This window comes from Typopeltis vanoorti, chromosome 2 (assembly GCF_054136105.1).
Source record: "Typopeltis vanoorti isolate ZY-2024b chromosome 2, IOZ_Tvanoo_1.0, whole genome shotgun sequence".
NCBI classification, from domain to species: domain Eukaryota; kingdom Metazoa; phylum Arthropoda; class Arachnida; order Uropygi; family Thelyphonidae; genus Typopeltis; species Typopeltis vanoorti.
Window position 1 is genome coordinate 82,430,737 of NC_143550.1, and position 19,976 is coordinate 82,450,712.

Below are 19,976 nucleotides of genomic sequence, written 5' to 3' on the forward strand. Positions count from 1 at the left end.
ACCTCAATTACTTCATGGTGATTATCACAACTTTTCAGCACACCCGTAAGCTGGCAACACTTGCAGAGCTATCATTAGCAGAGCCAAGTTCAGCTAATTGATTACCCTTTTTCTCTCTCTCTCACACACACACACACACACACACACACACACACACACACACACACACACACACACACACACACACACACACATTCTCTCCAGACACTGTGCTGTAAGATCCGTTCCCAACTTATGTTTCTATCATCTCATCTCTTCCATGTGTTACTCACATTTGAAAACATATTTCCTCACTCTGTCATCATGCACAATTCCTTAGTCCGGATATCATCCTGGTGATCTTTGGTCAGATCTTTTCATTTGTAAAGTTCTCTAAACATAGGTGGTGATATCTAACCACAGTAGTCAATATATGGTCTTCTGAAATCCTTGAACAGGAAACAAAAACTTTATTAGTGTTCTCTTAAATACTGAAGTAATTCCTTACGATGACTCAACCATTTAGCAGTGTGGCACGTGAACTTTAACTCTCTGTCTACCATTACCCACAGGTTTCTCGCTTCATTGACCACTTGTAGTGAATTATCATTAATACAATTCTTTGCCTAAATTCTTAATCTTGCACTTAGTACCATTAAACTGGTATACACTGTCATTTATCCACAGTTCCAATTAATCATGTCTTTTACTTGTTTTATCTATTTTATATAGTCTCTGTCACCAGAAATCTTCCCTTCCAGAAAATCTGCTTTTTAATTATTTGCTTATCTAGAACTTTTCTAATCATAGAAAATCCCACATCCTTTTTTTCAACTATTCTTTTCTTTTATTGCAAACCTCTGTTTTTATTATTATTTTCTTTCCCTGATATCTTGTCACCTTTTTTTTTTTTTAAAACTTTCCTGATCCTTAATAATTGGTTTTCGAGTCTCTCCAATTTCTGTTTTAGGAAGTATCCAGCAAAACTGTGAAGTGTCTGTGATCATATGGCACTACTGTTTCTATTGCTTCTATATCACCTACCTGACTCATCTTCCATCCATCAACCATACATTCTGTCACTTCCATTCATTCTTTCTTAAACATGTAACTACTTGACATTTCAGCTCGTTTCAAGTGTAAGCAAAATATTCGATGAAAAATCATCTTCATTAGAAATCTAGCTTACATTAAAAATCTCACCTTCCTCTCTGCCAGATTAGTATAGAGTTTTAGAAAATTTTCATACCATCCTCTTTCCTATCAGTAAATATTTGCTAATGAATGCAGCTTAATTGAATGTTTTCTAACAGTTGCATATATTATTGCATAATGAGGCATTTGTATGTGTATTTCCATATTCAGTTTTTGAGTAAATTTATGTGTTAAAAGTTAATTACTGTGTTTATCGTTTCTAGTGAAAATACATTAAAAATCTCACCTTCCTCTCTGCCAGATTAGTATAGAGTTTTAGAAAATTTTCATACCATCCTCTCTTTCCTATCATTAAATATTTGCTAATGAATGCAGCTTAATTGAATGTTTTCTAACAGTTGCATATATTATTGCATAATGAGGCATTTGTATATGTATTTCCATATTCAGTTTTTGAGTAAATTTATGTGTTAAAAGTTAATTACTGTGTTTATCGTTTCTAGTGAAAATATGTGAACATGATTAAACCAACAAAATAAGAGAACAATAAAAACCAAGTACATTAGTATAAACAAAGGAGTATTTCTTTTTCTCTCTCTTTCCCTCCCTTGTCACCAGTAGTGCAGAGTAACTGCTCAAGTGGAAGGACAAATAAAGGGATCAAATATGAAAGAATATTTTGTATAACACAATAGTAAATTAGAGTGATTTTAATGACTTCTAAAAACATTTAATAGCTTAATATTTTAATCAATATGCTGTAGGATATATAAATTAAATAGCTACCTCCATTCCAAGCCTAAGATCTTCCAAAACTCCATCCACAACTTGGGGCCCAACATTTTCCTACACCAAAAATAAAAACAATTATTTTCAATTAACATACATACTTTCTGTATGTTAATCTGATAAATAGATTTCATACAATCAATTTTTTGAGTAGTATTGAGTGTAAATACATTCAACAGAGCATGTATATAATTAAAATTTTAATTCATTAATAATAATTATGCTGGTTCTTCAGAGTTAAAGACTGAGGGAGAACCCCTTTTGTGGGTTACAAATGCTTAAAAAAAGATATCATTTAAAACAACAACATTCATCAAAGAGGCACTCACAATATCTACTGGTGACCCATTCTGCATGTCATAAAACCAAACTGGACCTCATATGCTTCTTGTGTTCCCACAAGAAATAAATGAATAATATTTATTCAAAGGTCATATATTTCAGTCCAAAAATTACAGTGTATCATTGGTAGCAAAATGGTTGTTGAATACAAAATAAACATGAACAATAGGCTATGGTTAAGCCTTGCACATTACAAGAAAAACTTCCTTATAAGTTATCATTGTCTTCAATACTGCATTTATGCAGTGATGACTTGACCATTTGTTATGAATTAACATTAATATAATACTCTGACTTCAATATTCTCAGTCCAAAATGTTCAGATTGGTATATAAGGATTCTATATTAACAATGTTCTTTACTACCCTTCTGAACTTTGCATCATCAGAAAATAATTGTATATTATTCAAGACCAATATCATTAATACACAAGTTTAACAACAGTGACCCCAGTATAGAACCCTGTGGAAAGCATCATCCTCCTATTAGACTTGGAACCTCCATTGAAACATGTCAGGCTAGGTCTATTTTGTATTAATATCCCTTTGAGCTTGTATAATAAATTCCAGCATGGAATCTTGTCAAATTGCCTTGACAAAATCTAAAAGTACTGTGGTCTGTTCATTCCCTTTATAAAAGGTGAGCAAACTGCTAAAGCAAGAGCTGTGCTTAAAGCATATGATAGAGGAACCAGAAGTGGTTAGAAAGCACTTTGATCCTCTATAGAGGAGATCAAAGATCCTTACCTTAATGACCACTCCAGAAATAGTGATTAGTCTAAAACCCCTTTCCAGATGAAATTATCTTTGCCTTTCATCCACTCATAGGAACTGTGCTTATTCTTTTGCCAATATTCCATACAGCCTCAATGCTGCATTTGAATCAAGCTCTCATTTTAATATATTCGACTTGTTCACATGTTGACCTTGAGTTCCCTGTTACACTGCTTGAGGAAGATGTTTTGAAACCTCAAAAAATTCAACTTCTTTCTTCTCACAAGATTTCATTACTATCCAACTGGTGTTTGGATAATTAAAGTTGCCCATGATACCTATCATGGGTGACTTTGAAACTTATCAGGCTAATTTGACAATGCACTTCGTCTTCACCAGCAACTGATTCATTAGATCTATAACAACTCACCACCATATAATTCATCATGTTAGACTCCACACTCCCACCACACTACTTCAAACTCACTGCTGCGTGGAACACTGTTTCCAATACATTCATAATATTCTACTCTGACTGGATTCAAATCATTCGACATTATTGGCAACACATCCTATTATTCTATCATACCTGTCCTTCCTAAAAATACCATACCTTTTACACTCAACTTCAGTCAGTCTATCTGTCTTCAAAAGCCAGGTATTACTAATGCCCTATTCAGCAAGGCAAAAAAGCTCAACTCCTCTGTTACTGATATGCCAGGCATTTGTGTATAGACATGTCAGTTCCAGGCTCCATTCATGCTGTATCACTACTTAAATCATTTGTATCTATGACACCTACCATTTTCACATTTCTTTTCTATTTCTTTGTAGTAATTATTACATTTTTGATACTGTTCTCCCAGAAAACTCAATAGTAACGTGGTCATCAATGGTATGTGTTATAAGCAAATCACCACAATATAGTACATCAATAGTATCTTACATACATCAGTATTTGTATTTTATTGACTCTCATTTTGTAGCTTATTATTTTAAATTCTTCCTATGCATCTTACCATCCTGATTGAAGTTTTAAAATTCTTGTGCCATTTGTTTGAAGTTCTGATACTTCAAAAGTTAATTTATTTTCTATCCTCATCTGTTATAAACACTAACAGTATTGCACGCTTTCTTGTACTCGATTTCCGTATTAAGATCAGCTTCATTTCTGTTGCTCTTTTCTAGTTCTTTGAGTTTTAACCATTATCCATATTCATATTCAGAATGATATTCAGACCTATGACTGCAATACTATCAAGTTTTTCATGTGGCAATAAGTTTGAAGACATCTGGTGTCAGGTGGAGTCTAACAAGATCATATATATAGTGGGGAGCTGTTACAGATCTGGTGGATCGGTTGCTAGCGATGAAGAAACGCATCACCAAATAAAGGCAATGCATGTAAAACTGATAATCATAATAGGGGTCTTTAATTATCCAAACATTGATTGGATAATTAAAGACCCCCAGATACCCAATGAGAAGAATGAAACTGAATTTACTGAGCTGTTGTGGGACAACTTTCTCAAGCAGTATGTGACAGAAGGAACTTGAGGTTGAAGAGTGTTAGATTTGATTATAGAGTCAGAGGGGGTTTCAGTTAAAGATGTAACTGTTCTGCCTCAGGCTGGAGAGAGTGATCATGTGGTACTCACTTGGGAAGTGACTAAGTTTATGAATGTTCTATTCAGAAAAGGTTACATGCTGAACTACAAAGCAGGAAATTATGACCAACTAAGGAGTATGCTCAATTCTGTGCCATGGCATTTGTTGTTGGATGGGAAGGATATCAACAGTGTATGGAAAGTGTTTAAAAAATACTTATGTGATATCAGAATGTGTCCCTAGAGTTTGAAGAATAAATAACATAGGAGTGAAATGTAATGTAATGTAATTAAGCAAGAGATTCATAAGAAAAAGATGTGGAAGGAATAAAATGTGCATAAAGATGATGTCAGTTATAATAATTATAGGCAGCAAGCCAGAAGAGCCACAAGTGTTATACTAAAAGCTAAGTCTGAGTATGAAAAGAAACCGGCTCTGCAAGTTAAAGAAAGCATGAACTGAAAGAATAACTGCTGAATGCAGATGGTATGCAAGTGACTGTTGAATAGGTTGTTCAACAAATGAGTAGTCATTTTGCTAAAAAAAAGCTATCAACTTGGTACATGAAACATTGCATTCACTGCTACTGCTTAACTGGATGAAGACACCCAGGTGTATGAAGGAGGTATTAGAGCTGTTGCACCAACTGAATAAGAATTCTGCAGTAGGGACTGATGAGATATTAGCATGAGTGCTAAAAAAAGTGTTCAGCTGAAATGGAAAGAATGTAGAGTAGTTACATTGCACAAGGGTGGTGCAAAGACCAATGTATCCAACTATCAACTAATCAGCATCTCAGGAGTGGTGGTAAAGATTTTGGAAAAATTGGTTACGACTTGTATTCAGAAATGGGTTGACACCAAATTTCTCCTTTGCAACAAATAGCATGAGTTTACTAAGGAAACGTCATGTTTTAGCAACCTGCTCACATTCTATAATAATAATGTTACCACTGAGTTAGACAAGAAGAATGGATAAAACATGATACTTTTGAATTTTGCTAAAGTATCATGTACTTTTGACAGAATACAATACAACAGAGAATACATAAATTGGAGATGGGAATGGATTATAAACTACTGGCATAGATAAGAGGATGGCTGACTGACAGATATCAAAGAGTGATTTTCTTTTTCTTTTTTTTTTTGGGGGGGGTCTCCAAGATAACCAGTGCAGTGCCTCAAGGATCAGCCCTTGGCCCATTGTTATTCAATCTGTACATTAATGATATTGGGAAAGATTTGAAATGCAACACACAGCCATTTTGCTGATGATACAAAGATAGGTAGGGTAATCAGAAGTGCTACTGATATGCAGTATTGCAGAATGATTTGAATAAGCTGGAATAAATGTAAAGTCATGCACTCCGGTGGGATTAAATATCACAATTATTATTATTATTACGTGACACCTCCAGGGAGTCCAAAGATGCACTGAGGGAGGGCACCTGCTCTATAGCTCTCTGTCTCCGCCAGCTACACCAATGGTATCTACTGCCCATCACCACCACCACTAGCATTTTCACAAACAATCACAAACATCCATGCCTACAGCAGGATTCAAACTTGCAGCTTTTTGGATAGACAGCAGATACACTAACCACTCGGAGAACCAGGCGGCTGGCATGTCATATTATATTGGTGGTATTATGCTAGAAGCAACTGATCAGGCTAGGGATCTTGGAATTTTAGTAGACAGGAAGCTGAAGTTGAAGGGTCATATAGTAAGGACTGTAAATACAATCTTGACTATATGACCTGTTAAGTAATGAGATTGATTTTTTTTACAGCAAAGTCCTTTGAATAAAAATTACAAACATGTTCAGAGTTTTGACCGCTAGGATGTGTTTTAATCACTGGTGCAACTTTCAAGTTAGGGGACACGGCAGTTTTCGTGTGTCAACCGTTGAAGTAAGAATGTGCGAGTGTGACACAACAGAACTTGCACCATGGAGCAAAGAGCTGTGATAAAATTTAACTGTAAATTAAGAAAAACTGCTACCAAAGTGTACCAAGACCTCAAAAAAAAGTTTACAGTGATGACTATCTGAGCCATGCACTGGTGTTCTGCTGATTTTTCCATGTTTAAAGAGAGGAAGGAGTCCCTGGAGGATGAACCATGCTGTGGATGGCCAGTTTCTGCATGAACAAATGAAAATGTTCCTGAGGACACCACAGTGAAGTGTCAGTATTATTTAGGAGTAATGCAATATCTATATGCCTGCATGCAACATGTTAGGAAAGAATTGTTCCACAACAATTGGTTTCTGTTGTATGGTAAAGCACCCATGCACTGTGCACTGCCTGTGAAGCAGTTTCTAGCTTCAAAGTCAATCTGTATAATCAAATATTCCCCCATTTGTAAGATTTCGCTCCTACAGACTTTTTCCTCTTCCCAAAGATGAAGTGTAACTCAGAGGCTGAAAGATGTTTCCACTGTGCCTTTGAACACCTGTACGACAGGTGTAAATGTTCTGTGGAGTAGGAGGGAGATTTTGAATCTGTATATTTGACAATTCCAAATACAGTTCTTTGTTTTAATATAATAATTATTGACTCATGACTTTACAGGCACACTGTGTATAACTCAGAGAATAACTGTAATGCCGAAACGAACCTTCACATGTAAAGATCTTTCTTTTTTCTTAATCCTCCCCCTTTCTACCCTTTTATGGTGTCGAGGTACGTATTCTTGCAACCACAACCGTACTTGAGGATAAGGTGGTTAGCCCTATGTCTCCAGTGTGCCCTACGTTCATAGATATGTGTTTGCATGGCAGATTTGCCTGTTCTTGGGGGGGGGGGGGGAGAGACGAAAAACCAGAGTTTTTAGGTATAAGGTTGGCTAACTGACCTTTCGTCAAAAGAGACCAGATAAAGGTTCCTCATGTCACTGAAGGTAAATGAACCCAGGTCTTTCTGACCAAAGGGCTTCGTCTATACCGACTGAGCTACGGAGGCTCCGCCATGTAAAGATAAGTTATTTATTTTGTCTCTTTACAAGACATTGATAAGACCTCACTTAGACTATGCACATAGGTCTTGCCTCCTGATTTCCATGGTGATTCTGATACAGTAGAGAGAGAGCAAACAAGACTGTCAAAATGATATTAGGATTGTGGAATAGTGATTATGGAGACAGACTGAGAAATTGTAGGCTGCAGACGCTAGCAAACAGGAGAAAGAGGGATAATATAATTGAGAATTACAAACTTCTGAAAGGAAAGTTATACAAAATTTCAGTACATGGAATTTTTTTTCATTTTATGAAGGGTGGGGAAAGGATGCAAGGGTATCCTTGGAAGTTGAGAATGAATGCTATGAAGAAAGGGTGAGGACTATATTTTGATCACAGAGTAGTGCATGATTGGAATGGATTGCCTTTGGATGTTGCATGTACAAGTAGCATGAATGCATTCAAGAACAGTTATGCCAGCTAGTGCCATTAGCATGGCCACCCCCGATGAGTTCCTGACTCCCTGGAGATCTTTTTTGATAATAACAATAATATCAGCAAATGTATTGGGGAATAAATCAAACATCAACAAAAGCACAAATTTTCACAATAAATATAAAACTAACTATTCTGGGGGAGAGCAATAAAAAAATATAAAAATCACCTATTTTACAGAAGTGATAAAAAATACACCAACATTTTATGATATAGCTTCCCCTAATGACAGTTATATTCAAATATAGCATATTCTTACCTGATATGCAACTAAACCAGCCAAAAGATTAGCCACACATCTAATGTTGTAATACTTAACATTCCAGACAGCTGTAAGGCATTTTGTTGCATAGAAAGATATTTCTGGATCATCCCAATTCAGTTTTCTCATCTGACGAAGTATCTGTTTATTAATAAAATAATTTGACTTTGTGTATTGATATATCTTAATCTGATAATAATAGAATTATAGTATTTCATCGATTGCTTAAACAGAATTGATTCTGTAATTTCTTTATAAAATAAAATTCATTTAAAATTTAACTAGTTTTTGAAGATTGAATATCAGGAAGACATGCAATGCAAGCAATGAAACAAGCAGTGTCAGCATGTTAGAAACACTCAACAGAAATGCAACGAGGAATATATCCATATCTGAAGTTGAAAAAGCACTCAAAAGCCTGAAATGCGAAAAGGCAGCTGGAGTAGATGATATTCTTGTATTGGTTGCAAGGATTGAGTTTGTTTATCCAAAAACTGTTGGAATAAGTGAGACATGGCTAGATAAGGATGACATCCTGACAGGAATAGATATAGAAAGGGATGATGTATTTTGTGAAGATAAAAAGGATGGTGGAGTGCTATTGATGCTATTTGAGGCATGGTGTGATATAGAGGTGAACAGAATGAAATATACTGTTGGATGTTGCAACTGACCTGGTAATGTGGAGGGTAGTGACTAGGAAATGTATAAGCAAATAAGCCAAACAAATGGGAAAAGGGTGATCTTTATGGGGGATTTTAATTATGGCATAGACTGGAATGATGAGATAGCAACCAAAAGTAAAGAAAATGAGTTTCTTTATTTTTTGAGGGACAACCACCTCAGGCAGTATGTAACAGAGGGCACTCGAGGATTGAGGGTCTTGGGTTTGATCATTTCATCAGAGATTGTTATTATAAATGAGTGGTGGTTACCAACCATGTGAGGACTTCTGTGATGAATGGGTACATGTGAAACTACAAGGCTAGTGATTATGATAAGCTCAGGAGATGGCTTACAGCTGTAGCATGGAATGAGTAGTTGGGCAGAAAGGAGATCAATGCTGCATGGGTGATATTCAAGAACTACCTAGTAGAAGCAATATCTAAATGTATTCTAAAGGTCAGAAGGCTAAATAAGTAGGTGTGAAATGGTTAAATGAAGAGATTAAGCATGGAACATGGAAAACAGAAAAAAAGCATTATGAAGGCAACATAAGAGGAGTAATAATAATCAATTCCATAAAGAATACAAAGAACAGGCAAGGAGAGTGACTCAGTTGGTAAGAGTAGCAAAAGTACAGTATGAGCAGCAGTTAGCTAATGAAGTCAAAATAAAATCCTAGGGAGTTCTTAGCAAGCAAAAATAAGAATGATTATGGTAGGATGGCATGGATTACAGAAAAGGGTATATGGACAATTGCTGCAGAGAATATAGTTGAGATATTTAATGAGCAGTTCATAAAGATCTTTCATCCTTGTGAATGTGACATCATGTAGAGTTTGAGAGCAGTGGATGAGGAGGAGAAGGAGAGACCGACTGTGAGTGAGAAAGAGATGTATATGGGGAATTAAGCAAACTTGATGTTAATAAGGCTATGGGATTTGATGATATGTCACTATTTTGAAGGAATGTGCCAGGGAGTTGACATCTGATGTGACATACTTGTTTAATATGAGAATTACATTGGGTTAAGTTCCAAAGGAGTGGAAGGAATTCAAGACTGTACTGCTTCTAAGGGAGGTGACAGAATTCAAGCATCAAATTATAGGCTAATCTTCATGTCAGGTGTTGTGGTTAAAGTGTTGAATAGGCTGGTGAGAATTAGGATCCAGAATTGGGTTGACAACAATGGTATTATCTTTGATGAAAATGGATTTGCTAAAGGGAGGTCATGTTTTAGTAATCTATTTATTACAATAAGGTGACAGCAGCATTGGAAATGGATACCCAGTAGTATACTTAGACTTTGCAAAGGCTTTTGACAGATGACCACATGATAAGTTGCCATTCAAACTAGAGCAGATGGGGATGGATATTAGACTAGTGCATTGGAATGGAGATTGGCTGTCTGATAGGTATCAACAAGTTGTGTATAAGGGAGCAATATCCCAGAAGAGGAAAGTCACTAGTGGTGTGCCTCTGGGGGAGGGGGGAAGACTTTTAGTGCTACTGCTGTTTATCTTATATGCTAATGATATGACAAGATTAGAATAGGGATACACGGTTCTTTGCAGATGATGCAAAGTTGGAACAAACTATGAGTAGAGCAGATGTGGCCTTACAAAGAAGACTTGAATAAACTGAGTGAATGGGCATGGGATTGGGGATGCCAGTTCAATGTTGCAAAATGTAAGGTTTTGAAATTTGGAAAACAAAGATAAGATGTAGAATTTACTCTTGATTGGGATGTATTGTTGGAGGTAGAGGAAATAAGAGATCTTGGGGTGGTGGTAGTGGATAAGGATCTAAGATTTAGAGGACAGTGACTTGTAGAAGTAAGGAGATTCTGGTTCCATTATATCAAGGCCTTGATTAGGCCATATATAATGGAACTGAGCATGAATTTAGTCACCTGGTTTTCAAAAGGATGAAGAGGGTGCATAGGAGATTGACCAAAATTGTTTCTGATCTCTGGAATGTTAAATATGAAGAAAAGTTGAGAAGATGCAATTTTCAGTATTGTGAATAGGCAGAAGGAGGGGGGTAATACAACAGAGACGTACAAGTTGGTAAGGGATTATTATAGGATTAACATTAAAGAGGTTTTTTCATAAAATGGTGGAAGTTGGGGGGGAACAAGAGGTCATCCCTGGAAGTTGTATAAGGAAGGTGTGAACAAGGAAGTGAGAAGCAGGTTTTTTGCAAGGAGAGTTGCAAATGATTGGAATGTGCTGCCTGAAAGCAGTGCATTCCAGAGAGTGTCTGCAGAGAATTTGAATGTGCTGAAAGCACAGTATGATGAGTTGTGTGTATAACAAAAGTGATCTCTTAGTTAAGTCTGTGACTCCATGGGGTTCTGGGGTCTTAAGATCAACCAGAAAAGCTCATATATGGAAGTAGAAAAGTTTTACAGTGACCACACTGCATAATTCAAAAGGCCTGGTCAGAGGTCAAATTTCAGACTCCAAATTCTATATGGAGTAGGACTTCATAGTATCCAGCTATAAAAAGGGAAATAAAACGGAATGCAAGAATTTGAAACATATTTCTCTACTGAGTGTTGCTGGTAAGATTAATGCAGGTATACTTGAGAAATAGCTATAAGAAAAATTGTGGAATGGAAGCTTGGCGAACGACAAGCTGGATTCAGGACACGATGGTGGCAGCAAGATCATTTGCTAGTTGATTCATCTTTTAAGATAGTTACCAATAAGATTAATCCGTTATTTCATCCGGTGGTTAGTATGCAGGATAACGTTGAAAGCATTGTCTCCATGTTTAAAAACTAATTTCTTATTGCATGTTGAAAGAAATTGTTTTTAGCCATCAGGCCTAAAGCAATGTTTATTCTTCCTCTGAACAAAGCAGACAACTCATCTGTGGATTAGCATGCCAAGTATCTGTGGCAAAAGGCACTATTACCACAGATACTTGGCCTTTCCTCTGATATGCACAGATGCCAAACCTTCATTCCGGGCATACTGTCTGTTCATTCTCAAAAACAAATTGATGAAATGAGTGGAACAAGGGTAATTATTATGGGGGGATTTCAACTATGGTTACACTGATTGGAAGGAGGAGAGAACACATGTGAGGAAGGAAATGGATTTTATTCAATTATTAAGGGATAACTATCTGAGACCGCATGTAATTGAAAATACTAGGGGTGTGAGAGTGCTTGACCTGGTAATAGCATCTCAGAATTTGACTGTAATGAATATGACCATTTGATAGTGGTGGGAGAATGTGCAGAAAGTGTAAGCAAAGTGAGGAGTTGAAGTATGTGTCAGGTTGTGAGACAGTTATGGTTGAAGAAGGCCAGAATGTGAGTGAAAATAGTGGCTTGATAGGGAATTGCGATGTACAAGATGGCAATGAGAGCAGTGATCAAAGAAAGAGTGAAAGCAACTATACAGAGAGAGAAAATGGTTTGAATGATAAAAAAAATGAGGAATTATTTGTAGGAAGTGAGATCACTAGGTTGCACGCAGTGATACAAAATGCACAGCGGCAATTAGAGCATCTGCAAAACTCTTTCCAGAGTGATTAGGCTAACGTAGATAAACAGCGTAAGAGTGGGAGAGTTTCTGAAATGAAGGAAAGAGTGTTGTATGGTGCCTCGTTATTAAGAGGAGTGATAGATGGGAGTTTAACTAAATCATACTTACCGGGTGCAAAATTTAAGGATGTAAGTGAGAGTATTAGAGTGCAAAAACAGAGGGTGAAAGAACTGATAGTTGTGGCAGATAAGAATGAATTGAAAGGAGATAAATTTTTTATGAGAGAGGACTTGAAAGTATTGTTAAAGGTAGCGAAAGAAAAGAGTGACAGAGTTAGAATGATGAGTCTGTTGCTGCGGTATGACAAAGGAGTTTAGAAGGAGAGTCATAATCGCAAATGACATTATGCACAGGTTATGCAGACGGTGTGGTGTGGAATTCGTGGACGTGTGGAATGAGTTTGATGGGTGAAAGGATTTATACAAGATGGATGGCCTGCATTTGAATGGACTTGGTGTGCGGAGACTGGAAAAAGTGTTGTTGAATGAAGTGAAAATGGATGTGCAGAACCAGGGAAAACTAGAACTACCAAGGAGGGGGGGGAGTGAATATGCAGACATCAGTGAGATAGTTGAGTGTAAGAATGTATATAATGTACCCGAGCCAGCACTAAGGACAAAAAATGGGAATGGGACATTTAGAATAACGCATCAAGATAGGGGTGGGACAAAGGGATCACAGCATTTCATGTATACTAATGCCAAAAGTATTAGGAACAAGAAGGAAGAATTTTTGGCCTTGACTGGCTCTTCCTGGCCACAGGTTATTGGCATTAGTGAAACATGGCTGACGGAAGATGATATAGTTAGTGGGATAGAATGTGTAGGTTATAGTGTGTTTAGCAGGGACAGAGAGAATAAAATGGGGGGAAGGGTGTTATTGATGATAGCTGATGAACTGCAGCCAAAGAGAATTGAAGTTGTATCGCCGGATAGTGAAAGGAGCTCATTTGAGGCTATCTAGTGTGAGATTGAGACTGGCAGAATAAAATATACAGTTGGGTACTGCTATAGACCAGGTGATGGAATAGATGGTGGAGATAGTATGCATAAACAAATTGATGAAATGAGTGGAAGGAGAGTAATTATTATGGGGGGGATTTCAACTATGGTAACATTGATTGGAAGGAGGAGAGGACACGTGAGGAAGGAAATGGATTTTATTCAATTATTAAGGGATAACTATCTGAGACAGCATGTAATTGAAAATACTTGGGGTGTGAGAGTGCTTGACCTGTTAATAGCATCTCAGAATTTGACTGTAATGAATATGATCATGTTGACACCTACACCTGGGAGGTGGCTAAAGGTGTGGAATTTTCGATTAAGACAGGGTATATGTGGAATTACCGTGCTGGCAAGTATGACAAGCTTAGGAGATTGCTTGGTTCAGTGCCATGGCATGTACATCTTCAAAGGCTGGACGTCGATAGAGCATGGGAAGTGGTCAAGGAGCATTTACAGGAGGTTATGGCTGATTGTATACCTAGGGTCCGAATAGTAAAACAAGTAGGGGTTAAATGGATGAATAACACCATTAAGCTTGAATTGCAAAAAAAGAAACAACTGTGGAGGGAATTAAAGGAGAAAGGTTACCTGCAGGCACACAAACGGTATAAAGCGCAGGCCAGAAGAGTAACGAGTGTGGTAAGAAAAGCAAAAGCGGATTATGAGAGGAAATTAGCCATGCAAGTTAAAGAGAATCCCAAACAATTCTTTCAATATGCTGCAAGTAAAAGAAAAACTGTACATGGCAGAATGATTTTAAGGAATGTAAGGAGGTCACTGAATCAGTCGATATATTGGAGTTACTGAGCGCGCACTTTGCAAAAGTATATCATCCAGGTGGTGACATTGAAAAAATGAAGGAACCATTAGTTTATACGGGAATTGTGATGAATGAAGTGGAGGTGAATAGTCTATTACAGAACCTTAATGTGAATACATCTGTGGGATTGGATGGTATACTGGCACGGGTCTTGCGTGAAGCGGCTAAGGAATTATCAGTGCCCTTGACCATGTTGTTTAATCTGAGAATCGGGTCTAGTTTAGTCCCGAAGGTGTGGAAAGAGGGGAAAATAGTTTCACTGCATAAAGGAGGATCCAAGACTACAGTTGCAAATTATCGACTGATCAGCATATTAGGAGTCGTTGTCAAGGTCTTGGAGAAAGTAGTCAAGGGAAAAACACAGGAATGGATTGATGAAAATGAAATACTGTATGGGGGACAGCATGGCTTTGTGAAGGGTAGATCATGCCTCAGTAACTTGCTCAAGTTTTATAACAAGGTGACGGCTGAACTGGATAAAGGTAATGGGTTTACAGTGATACTGCTGGACCTGGCAAAGGCGTTTGACAGGACACCACATGGAATTCTAATCCGTAAACTACAACATATGGGAATGGATATAGGGTTGGTGAGATGGATAGGTGGGTGGTTGATGGAGAGATATCAAAGAGTAGTTTATTCAGGAGTAGAGTCCAAAAGACGGCCTGTGATGAGTGGTGTGCCGCAGGGTTCTGTTCTTGGACCACTGCTGTTTAATCTGTTCATTAACGATATAGGGAAGGATCTAAGTGGAACAGTTCATTTGTTCGCTGATGATGCAAAGTTGGGTAGGGCGATAGTGAGCACAGAAGAAGTCAAAATCTTGCAGGATGACTTGGATAGATTGGAGTTCTGGGCTAAGGAGAATGGATGTCAATTTAATGTGACAAAATGTAAGGTTATGCATTTTGCGGTGAAAAGATTAGCAGCAGTATACCACATTGGTGGAACTGTACTCCAGGAGATTGATGAGGCAAGGGACTTGGGAGTGTTGGTGGATATGGAGATGAAGTTTAGGGGGCACATTGCAAAAGTAGCTAAATCAGCTCATCAACTCACTTGGTTGTTGAAAAATACCTTGACGAGCAGAGACAAGCAAGTTATTGTACCTCTATACCGAGCCTTGATAAGACCCCATCTCGACTACTGTGCCCAGATTTGGTCACCTCGGTTCCTTCTTGATGGGGAGGAAGTGGAGAGGATCCAGAGGCGAGTGACTAAGATGATAGCAGGTCTATGGAATGAACCGTATGAGAACAGGTTGAAGATTTGTGGGTTGCAGAAACTAGTTGATAGGCAGAAAAGTGGAAATATGATTGAGACATTGAAATTGCTAAAGGGATTCTATAGGATTAATTCAGAGGATATTTTTGAGATCAGGACTGGTGGTGGGAGAACTAGGGGACACCTATGGAAGCTGGGCAAGAGTGTGGTTCTTTACTTTTAGAGTGGTAAATGAGTAGAATAAGCTGCCAGAGTCTGTTGTGGGTGCTATGACGGTGAGCGAGTTCAAGGCAAGGTATGATATATACTGTGAGAATGTCATATAGTTGTGTGGACATGATGTTTAGGGCCCCCCCCTCGATGAGTCTAAGGACTCCCTGGAGTCGCCCGAAATAATAATAATAATAATTCATATAGCTTCCTGCACAGTAATGGATAGTTTAACACTAATTCCATATGTAGTCAACTAACAGGTCTGATGACACAAAAGGTATAAAAGCAACAGGATTTAGCTTCTGCAGACCAAGACTGAAATGATTTAAGTTCATGATTTAGCCAGTCAGAATGCATAATTTACGATGCCTATCTCTGCAATTTGAAAATAATACTTAGGATATTTCTAAGTATTACCCTACTTATGAATAAAGAAGAAAATGAAAGGATAAGAAATGCCTCAGTACATAAAGGTAAAGGATTGAAAAATAGTAAAAACGTGCTATTCATGTTTAATGGACTGAAAAAATATAAATGAAGGTGAGGAATCATTTAATAACATCATCTTCTGGTCTATATTTGCAAGGGACATTACAAATACTGAAGTCTAACAAATGCATTTCCTGGAAACTGGTCTGCGATGTGACCATTCTTATATTTAGATCTTCTAAAGTATGCTAATCTATCCCACTTTCTTCAATTTTCATTGGATCTTTTTTTTGCCAATTTTGCTTCAAACACTTGTTTTGCTAATCTTTCATCACCCATTCTGTTTAAGTAACCATATTATCTTAGATTTTATGAAGACTTTACACAAAAACTTTGTTTGCACATGAAGTATTTTAATGACCAGGCTACTTGTATATAGAGGCTGATGACTTCACAACTGCTTCAATATCTCATTATGCAAAGACTGTTTCCTTTCAGATGGCTATGTTGTTCTGCATTACAGGAAGACAGGAATTCATCCAGACAAGGACAATCTGGTTTAATGATCCCCCTCCCACCTCTCTCACAGATGTTCAGTTTTTGACTTATGCATCTTCTACAAATACTTTCATGGACAGTACTCTGCTGAATTGCAACTATTATACTTCCACCACTAACCAACACCCTTTTACAGTCTGCCTCGAAACTCACCGAACTAACTTCATTGCCACCTCTTTCATTCCATCTACTTCTGTTCTTTGGAACAGCCTCCCCACCCAAGGCACTAATCTGCTACAGGTCTTGTGACCTTTTGTGTACAAATAAAAAAAACACCTAACTCAGGGGTCTTCAATGCATGGCCCACGGAGCTCTTTGCCATGGCCCGCCAGCCATTGAAAAAATTTTGAAATAATCACTACTTAACATTAAAACACAATTTAATAAAAAAATAATTTCAATGAAGCCCGCAGGCCACTAAGCTATACTGGGGTATTTAGAATTGTAAGATGCTTTCCAGATTCACAAGGAATGCTGTGCATTTGATACTTTTACATAAAATCCTATAAAAATAAATATTAAATAGACATGCTTCTTCAGCCATCTACCACCAAGTGGTACTTAAATACCAGTACTAACATTGCAGGTAGATGGCTGAAGCAGTAGTTCATTCGAGTGCGCTGTCTAGTGCCTTCCAGATACATCTCGAAGGTTCTCGATACTTCGTTATTTTCATATAAATACAAGAGGATCTCATGCACAGTTAGTCAGTCATGATATGTGATATGTCAGTCGTGATATGTGATATTCGTGTATAAGCACATGCAGGTTCGTCATGTCAGCCGTAGCCTACTGGGTTTTATATTGCCAGACTTTTTTCATTAGTGTGAGACATATTCAGTGGATAATAACCGTTACACGGCCATTTTATATCATTCTTTGGGTTCACCTTCCATCACTATGGCATCCAAGAGTAAAAAGCGTAAATCAAGTGATTCTTGTCGGGTTTTTAACGAAAACTGGACCAATTTGTACTTTTTTTTGTGCTGGCTGACAATAAGCCAGTGTTTATTTTGTTGTGGGTCAGTGTCAGTATCAAAAGAATACAATATAAATCGACACTATGAGACAAAGCATGCATCCAATTTCGATCACCTTCAAGGGCAGCTTCATGTGGACAAAGTGAACTGTCTCCAAATTGATTTAAAATGCCAGCAGGGTACGTTTAAAAGGCAGAGGGAAGCATGCATCAAAGTAAGTTATGTAATAGCTGAAAAAATTGCTAAAAAATCAAAAGCCTTCTTGGACGGCGAGTTTGTGAAAGAGTGTCTCATCGCTACTGGGATTCTGTGCCCAAATAATAAGGAAGTGTTTCAAAAACTGAGTTTGTCTGGGGTAACTGTAGCACGACGTGTCGAGGAACTTGCCAATGACATTGAAGAACTTTACATTTGCTTTAGATGAGAGCACAGATGTGAAGGATACAGCAGAACTGGCTATCTTTGTCTGTGGCATTGATCAACAATTCACTGTGACAGAAGAACTGCTAATGCTTGTACCTATGAAGGGAACAACAAAAGGCACCGATATTCTTGAAGCCACCAAGAAAACACTCCAGCGTTTAGACCTCAGCTTAACCACCTCGAGGGTGTGGTAACTGATGGTGCTCCTGCTATGGTGGGAAAGAACAAAGGATTTGTTGTGCTGCTATGGAAAGAACTGGAACTATAAGGAAAAGATTTTGTCCATTACCACTGTTTAATCCACCAGGAGAATTTGTGCACGAAAACTACTGGATTTGAGAATGTCATGAAAGTTATTATGACTGTCGTCAACATTATTAGGACAAGAGGATTGAATCATCATCAATTCCAAGAGTTTTTGACCCAAGAGTGTGAAGCGGATCACAGTGATGTGCGTTGGTTGAGCAAATGGAAGCTTCTTAAAAGTGTCTTTTGACTTAAGGAGGGAATACAGCAGTTCATGCAAACCAAGGGGAAGTCGATTGCAGAATTCAACGATTCAAAGTGGATAACAGACTTTGCCTTTGTGACCAACATCTCGTTGCATATGAATGACCTAAATACGCAGCTACAATCCAAAGATCAACTGGTGCACACTCTGTTTGATCACATCAAAGCTTTTGTGGCCAAGCTCAAACTTGCCTTTGTGACCAACATCTCGTTGCATATGAATGACCTAAACACGCAGCTACAATCCAAAGATCAACTGGTGCACACTCTGTTTGATGACATCAAAGCTTTTGTGGCCAAGCTTTGGGAGGCACAACTCGCAAAAAAAAAAAGACTTAACTCATTTTCAGCTTCTTGCTGAGTCCAACTGTTCGTCTCTTGATGAATACGCTACAAAATTAGCTGTATTGCGAAGTGAGTTTGAAGAGAGATTTAGTGATTTTTGTAACCAACAGTCTTCTTTAGATTTATTTTCAATGCCATTCAGTGTCAGTGCTGCCGAAATGCCAGGCTTAGTACAAATGGAGCTGCTTGAACTCCAAAACAACTCTTTTTTGAGAGAAAAATTATTCAATGTGACCTTGCTTACATTTTACAAAGACTACATTTCTTAGGACGCATTCCCTAATCTTCGCCGGCATGCTTTGAAGATGTGCGCTTTGTTAGGAAGCACATACTTATGTGAGCAGTTCTTCTCCAGAATGAGCATGTGAAGTCCAAGACAAGAACTCAGATTACGGACCAACATCTCGAGAATACTCTGTGCATAACGACTTCCAACATTGATGCCAACATCGACAAGCTGGTCAAGGAAAAGCACTGCCAAGTTTCCTATTGACATTATAAAAAAACGAATGTTTTCTTAATTAAATTATCTTTTTATCAAGTATCGATTGTATTTACTTATCATGAACCCAACTCCTACCTACGCTCTTAAAGCTGAGTTTGTTTATTAGTGGCTCACAGGCTTCATTGAAATTTTTAATGCGGCCCGCACTGTACGAAAGGTTGAGACCCCTGACCTAAGTGATGGCTCAATCCTTGGGTAAAGGATAAAATAAAAATAATTTCTTGGTAAGTATAACTTACTTTGTAACCAAATTAAAAAACTTTCTATAACTATCTTTGATCTGAAGTATTTTAATAATAAAGTGATATACTCCTTTAATTTGCTAAAAAAAAAAGGTCAAAACAGGTCTAATGATTCTTCCCACAATGAAGAGCAATATACACATCAGAAAGGAAGTGTGCTTATACTTGTTTATCACACAAGGTTCAGGATCAAACAAAA

At 37.6% G+C, this 19,976-nt stretch overlaps 1 protein-coding gene across 8 annotated transcripts in view; it reads right to left on the reverse strand.

Moving 5' to 3' along the window:
• The window catches only part of Upf2 (UPF2 regulator of nonsense mediated mRNA decay), a 705,876-nt gene that overhangs the window by 300,345 nt on the left and 385,555 nt on the right, over positions 1-19,976 (reverse strand). For all 8 annotated transcript variants that reach the window (XR_016550243.1, XR_016550244.1, XR_016550245.1 and 5 more), the window contains 2 exons: positions 8,296-8,439; positions 1,921-1,980 (listed from right to left, as the gene is read on the reverse strand). Coding sequence is in view for 5 of the 8 variants with exons in the window: in XM_090412106.1 (XP_090268232.1) it covers positions 1,921-1,980; positions 8,296-8,439 (204 nt within the window). In the remaining 3 variants the exon portion in view is untranslated. The remainder of the gene's footprint in view (positions 1-1,920; positions 1,981-8,295; positions 8,440-19,976) is intronic.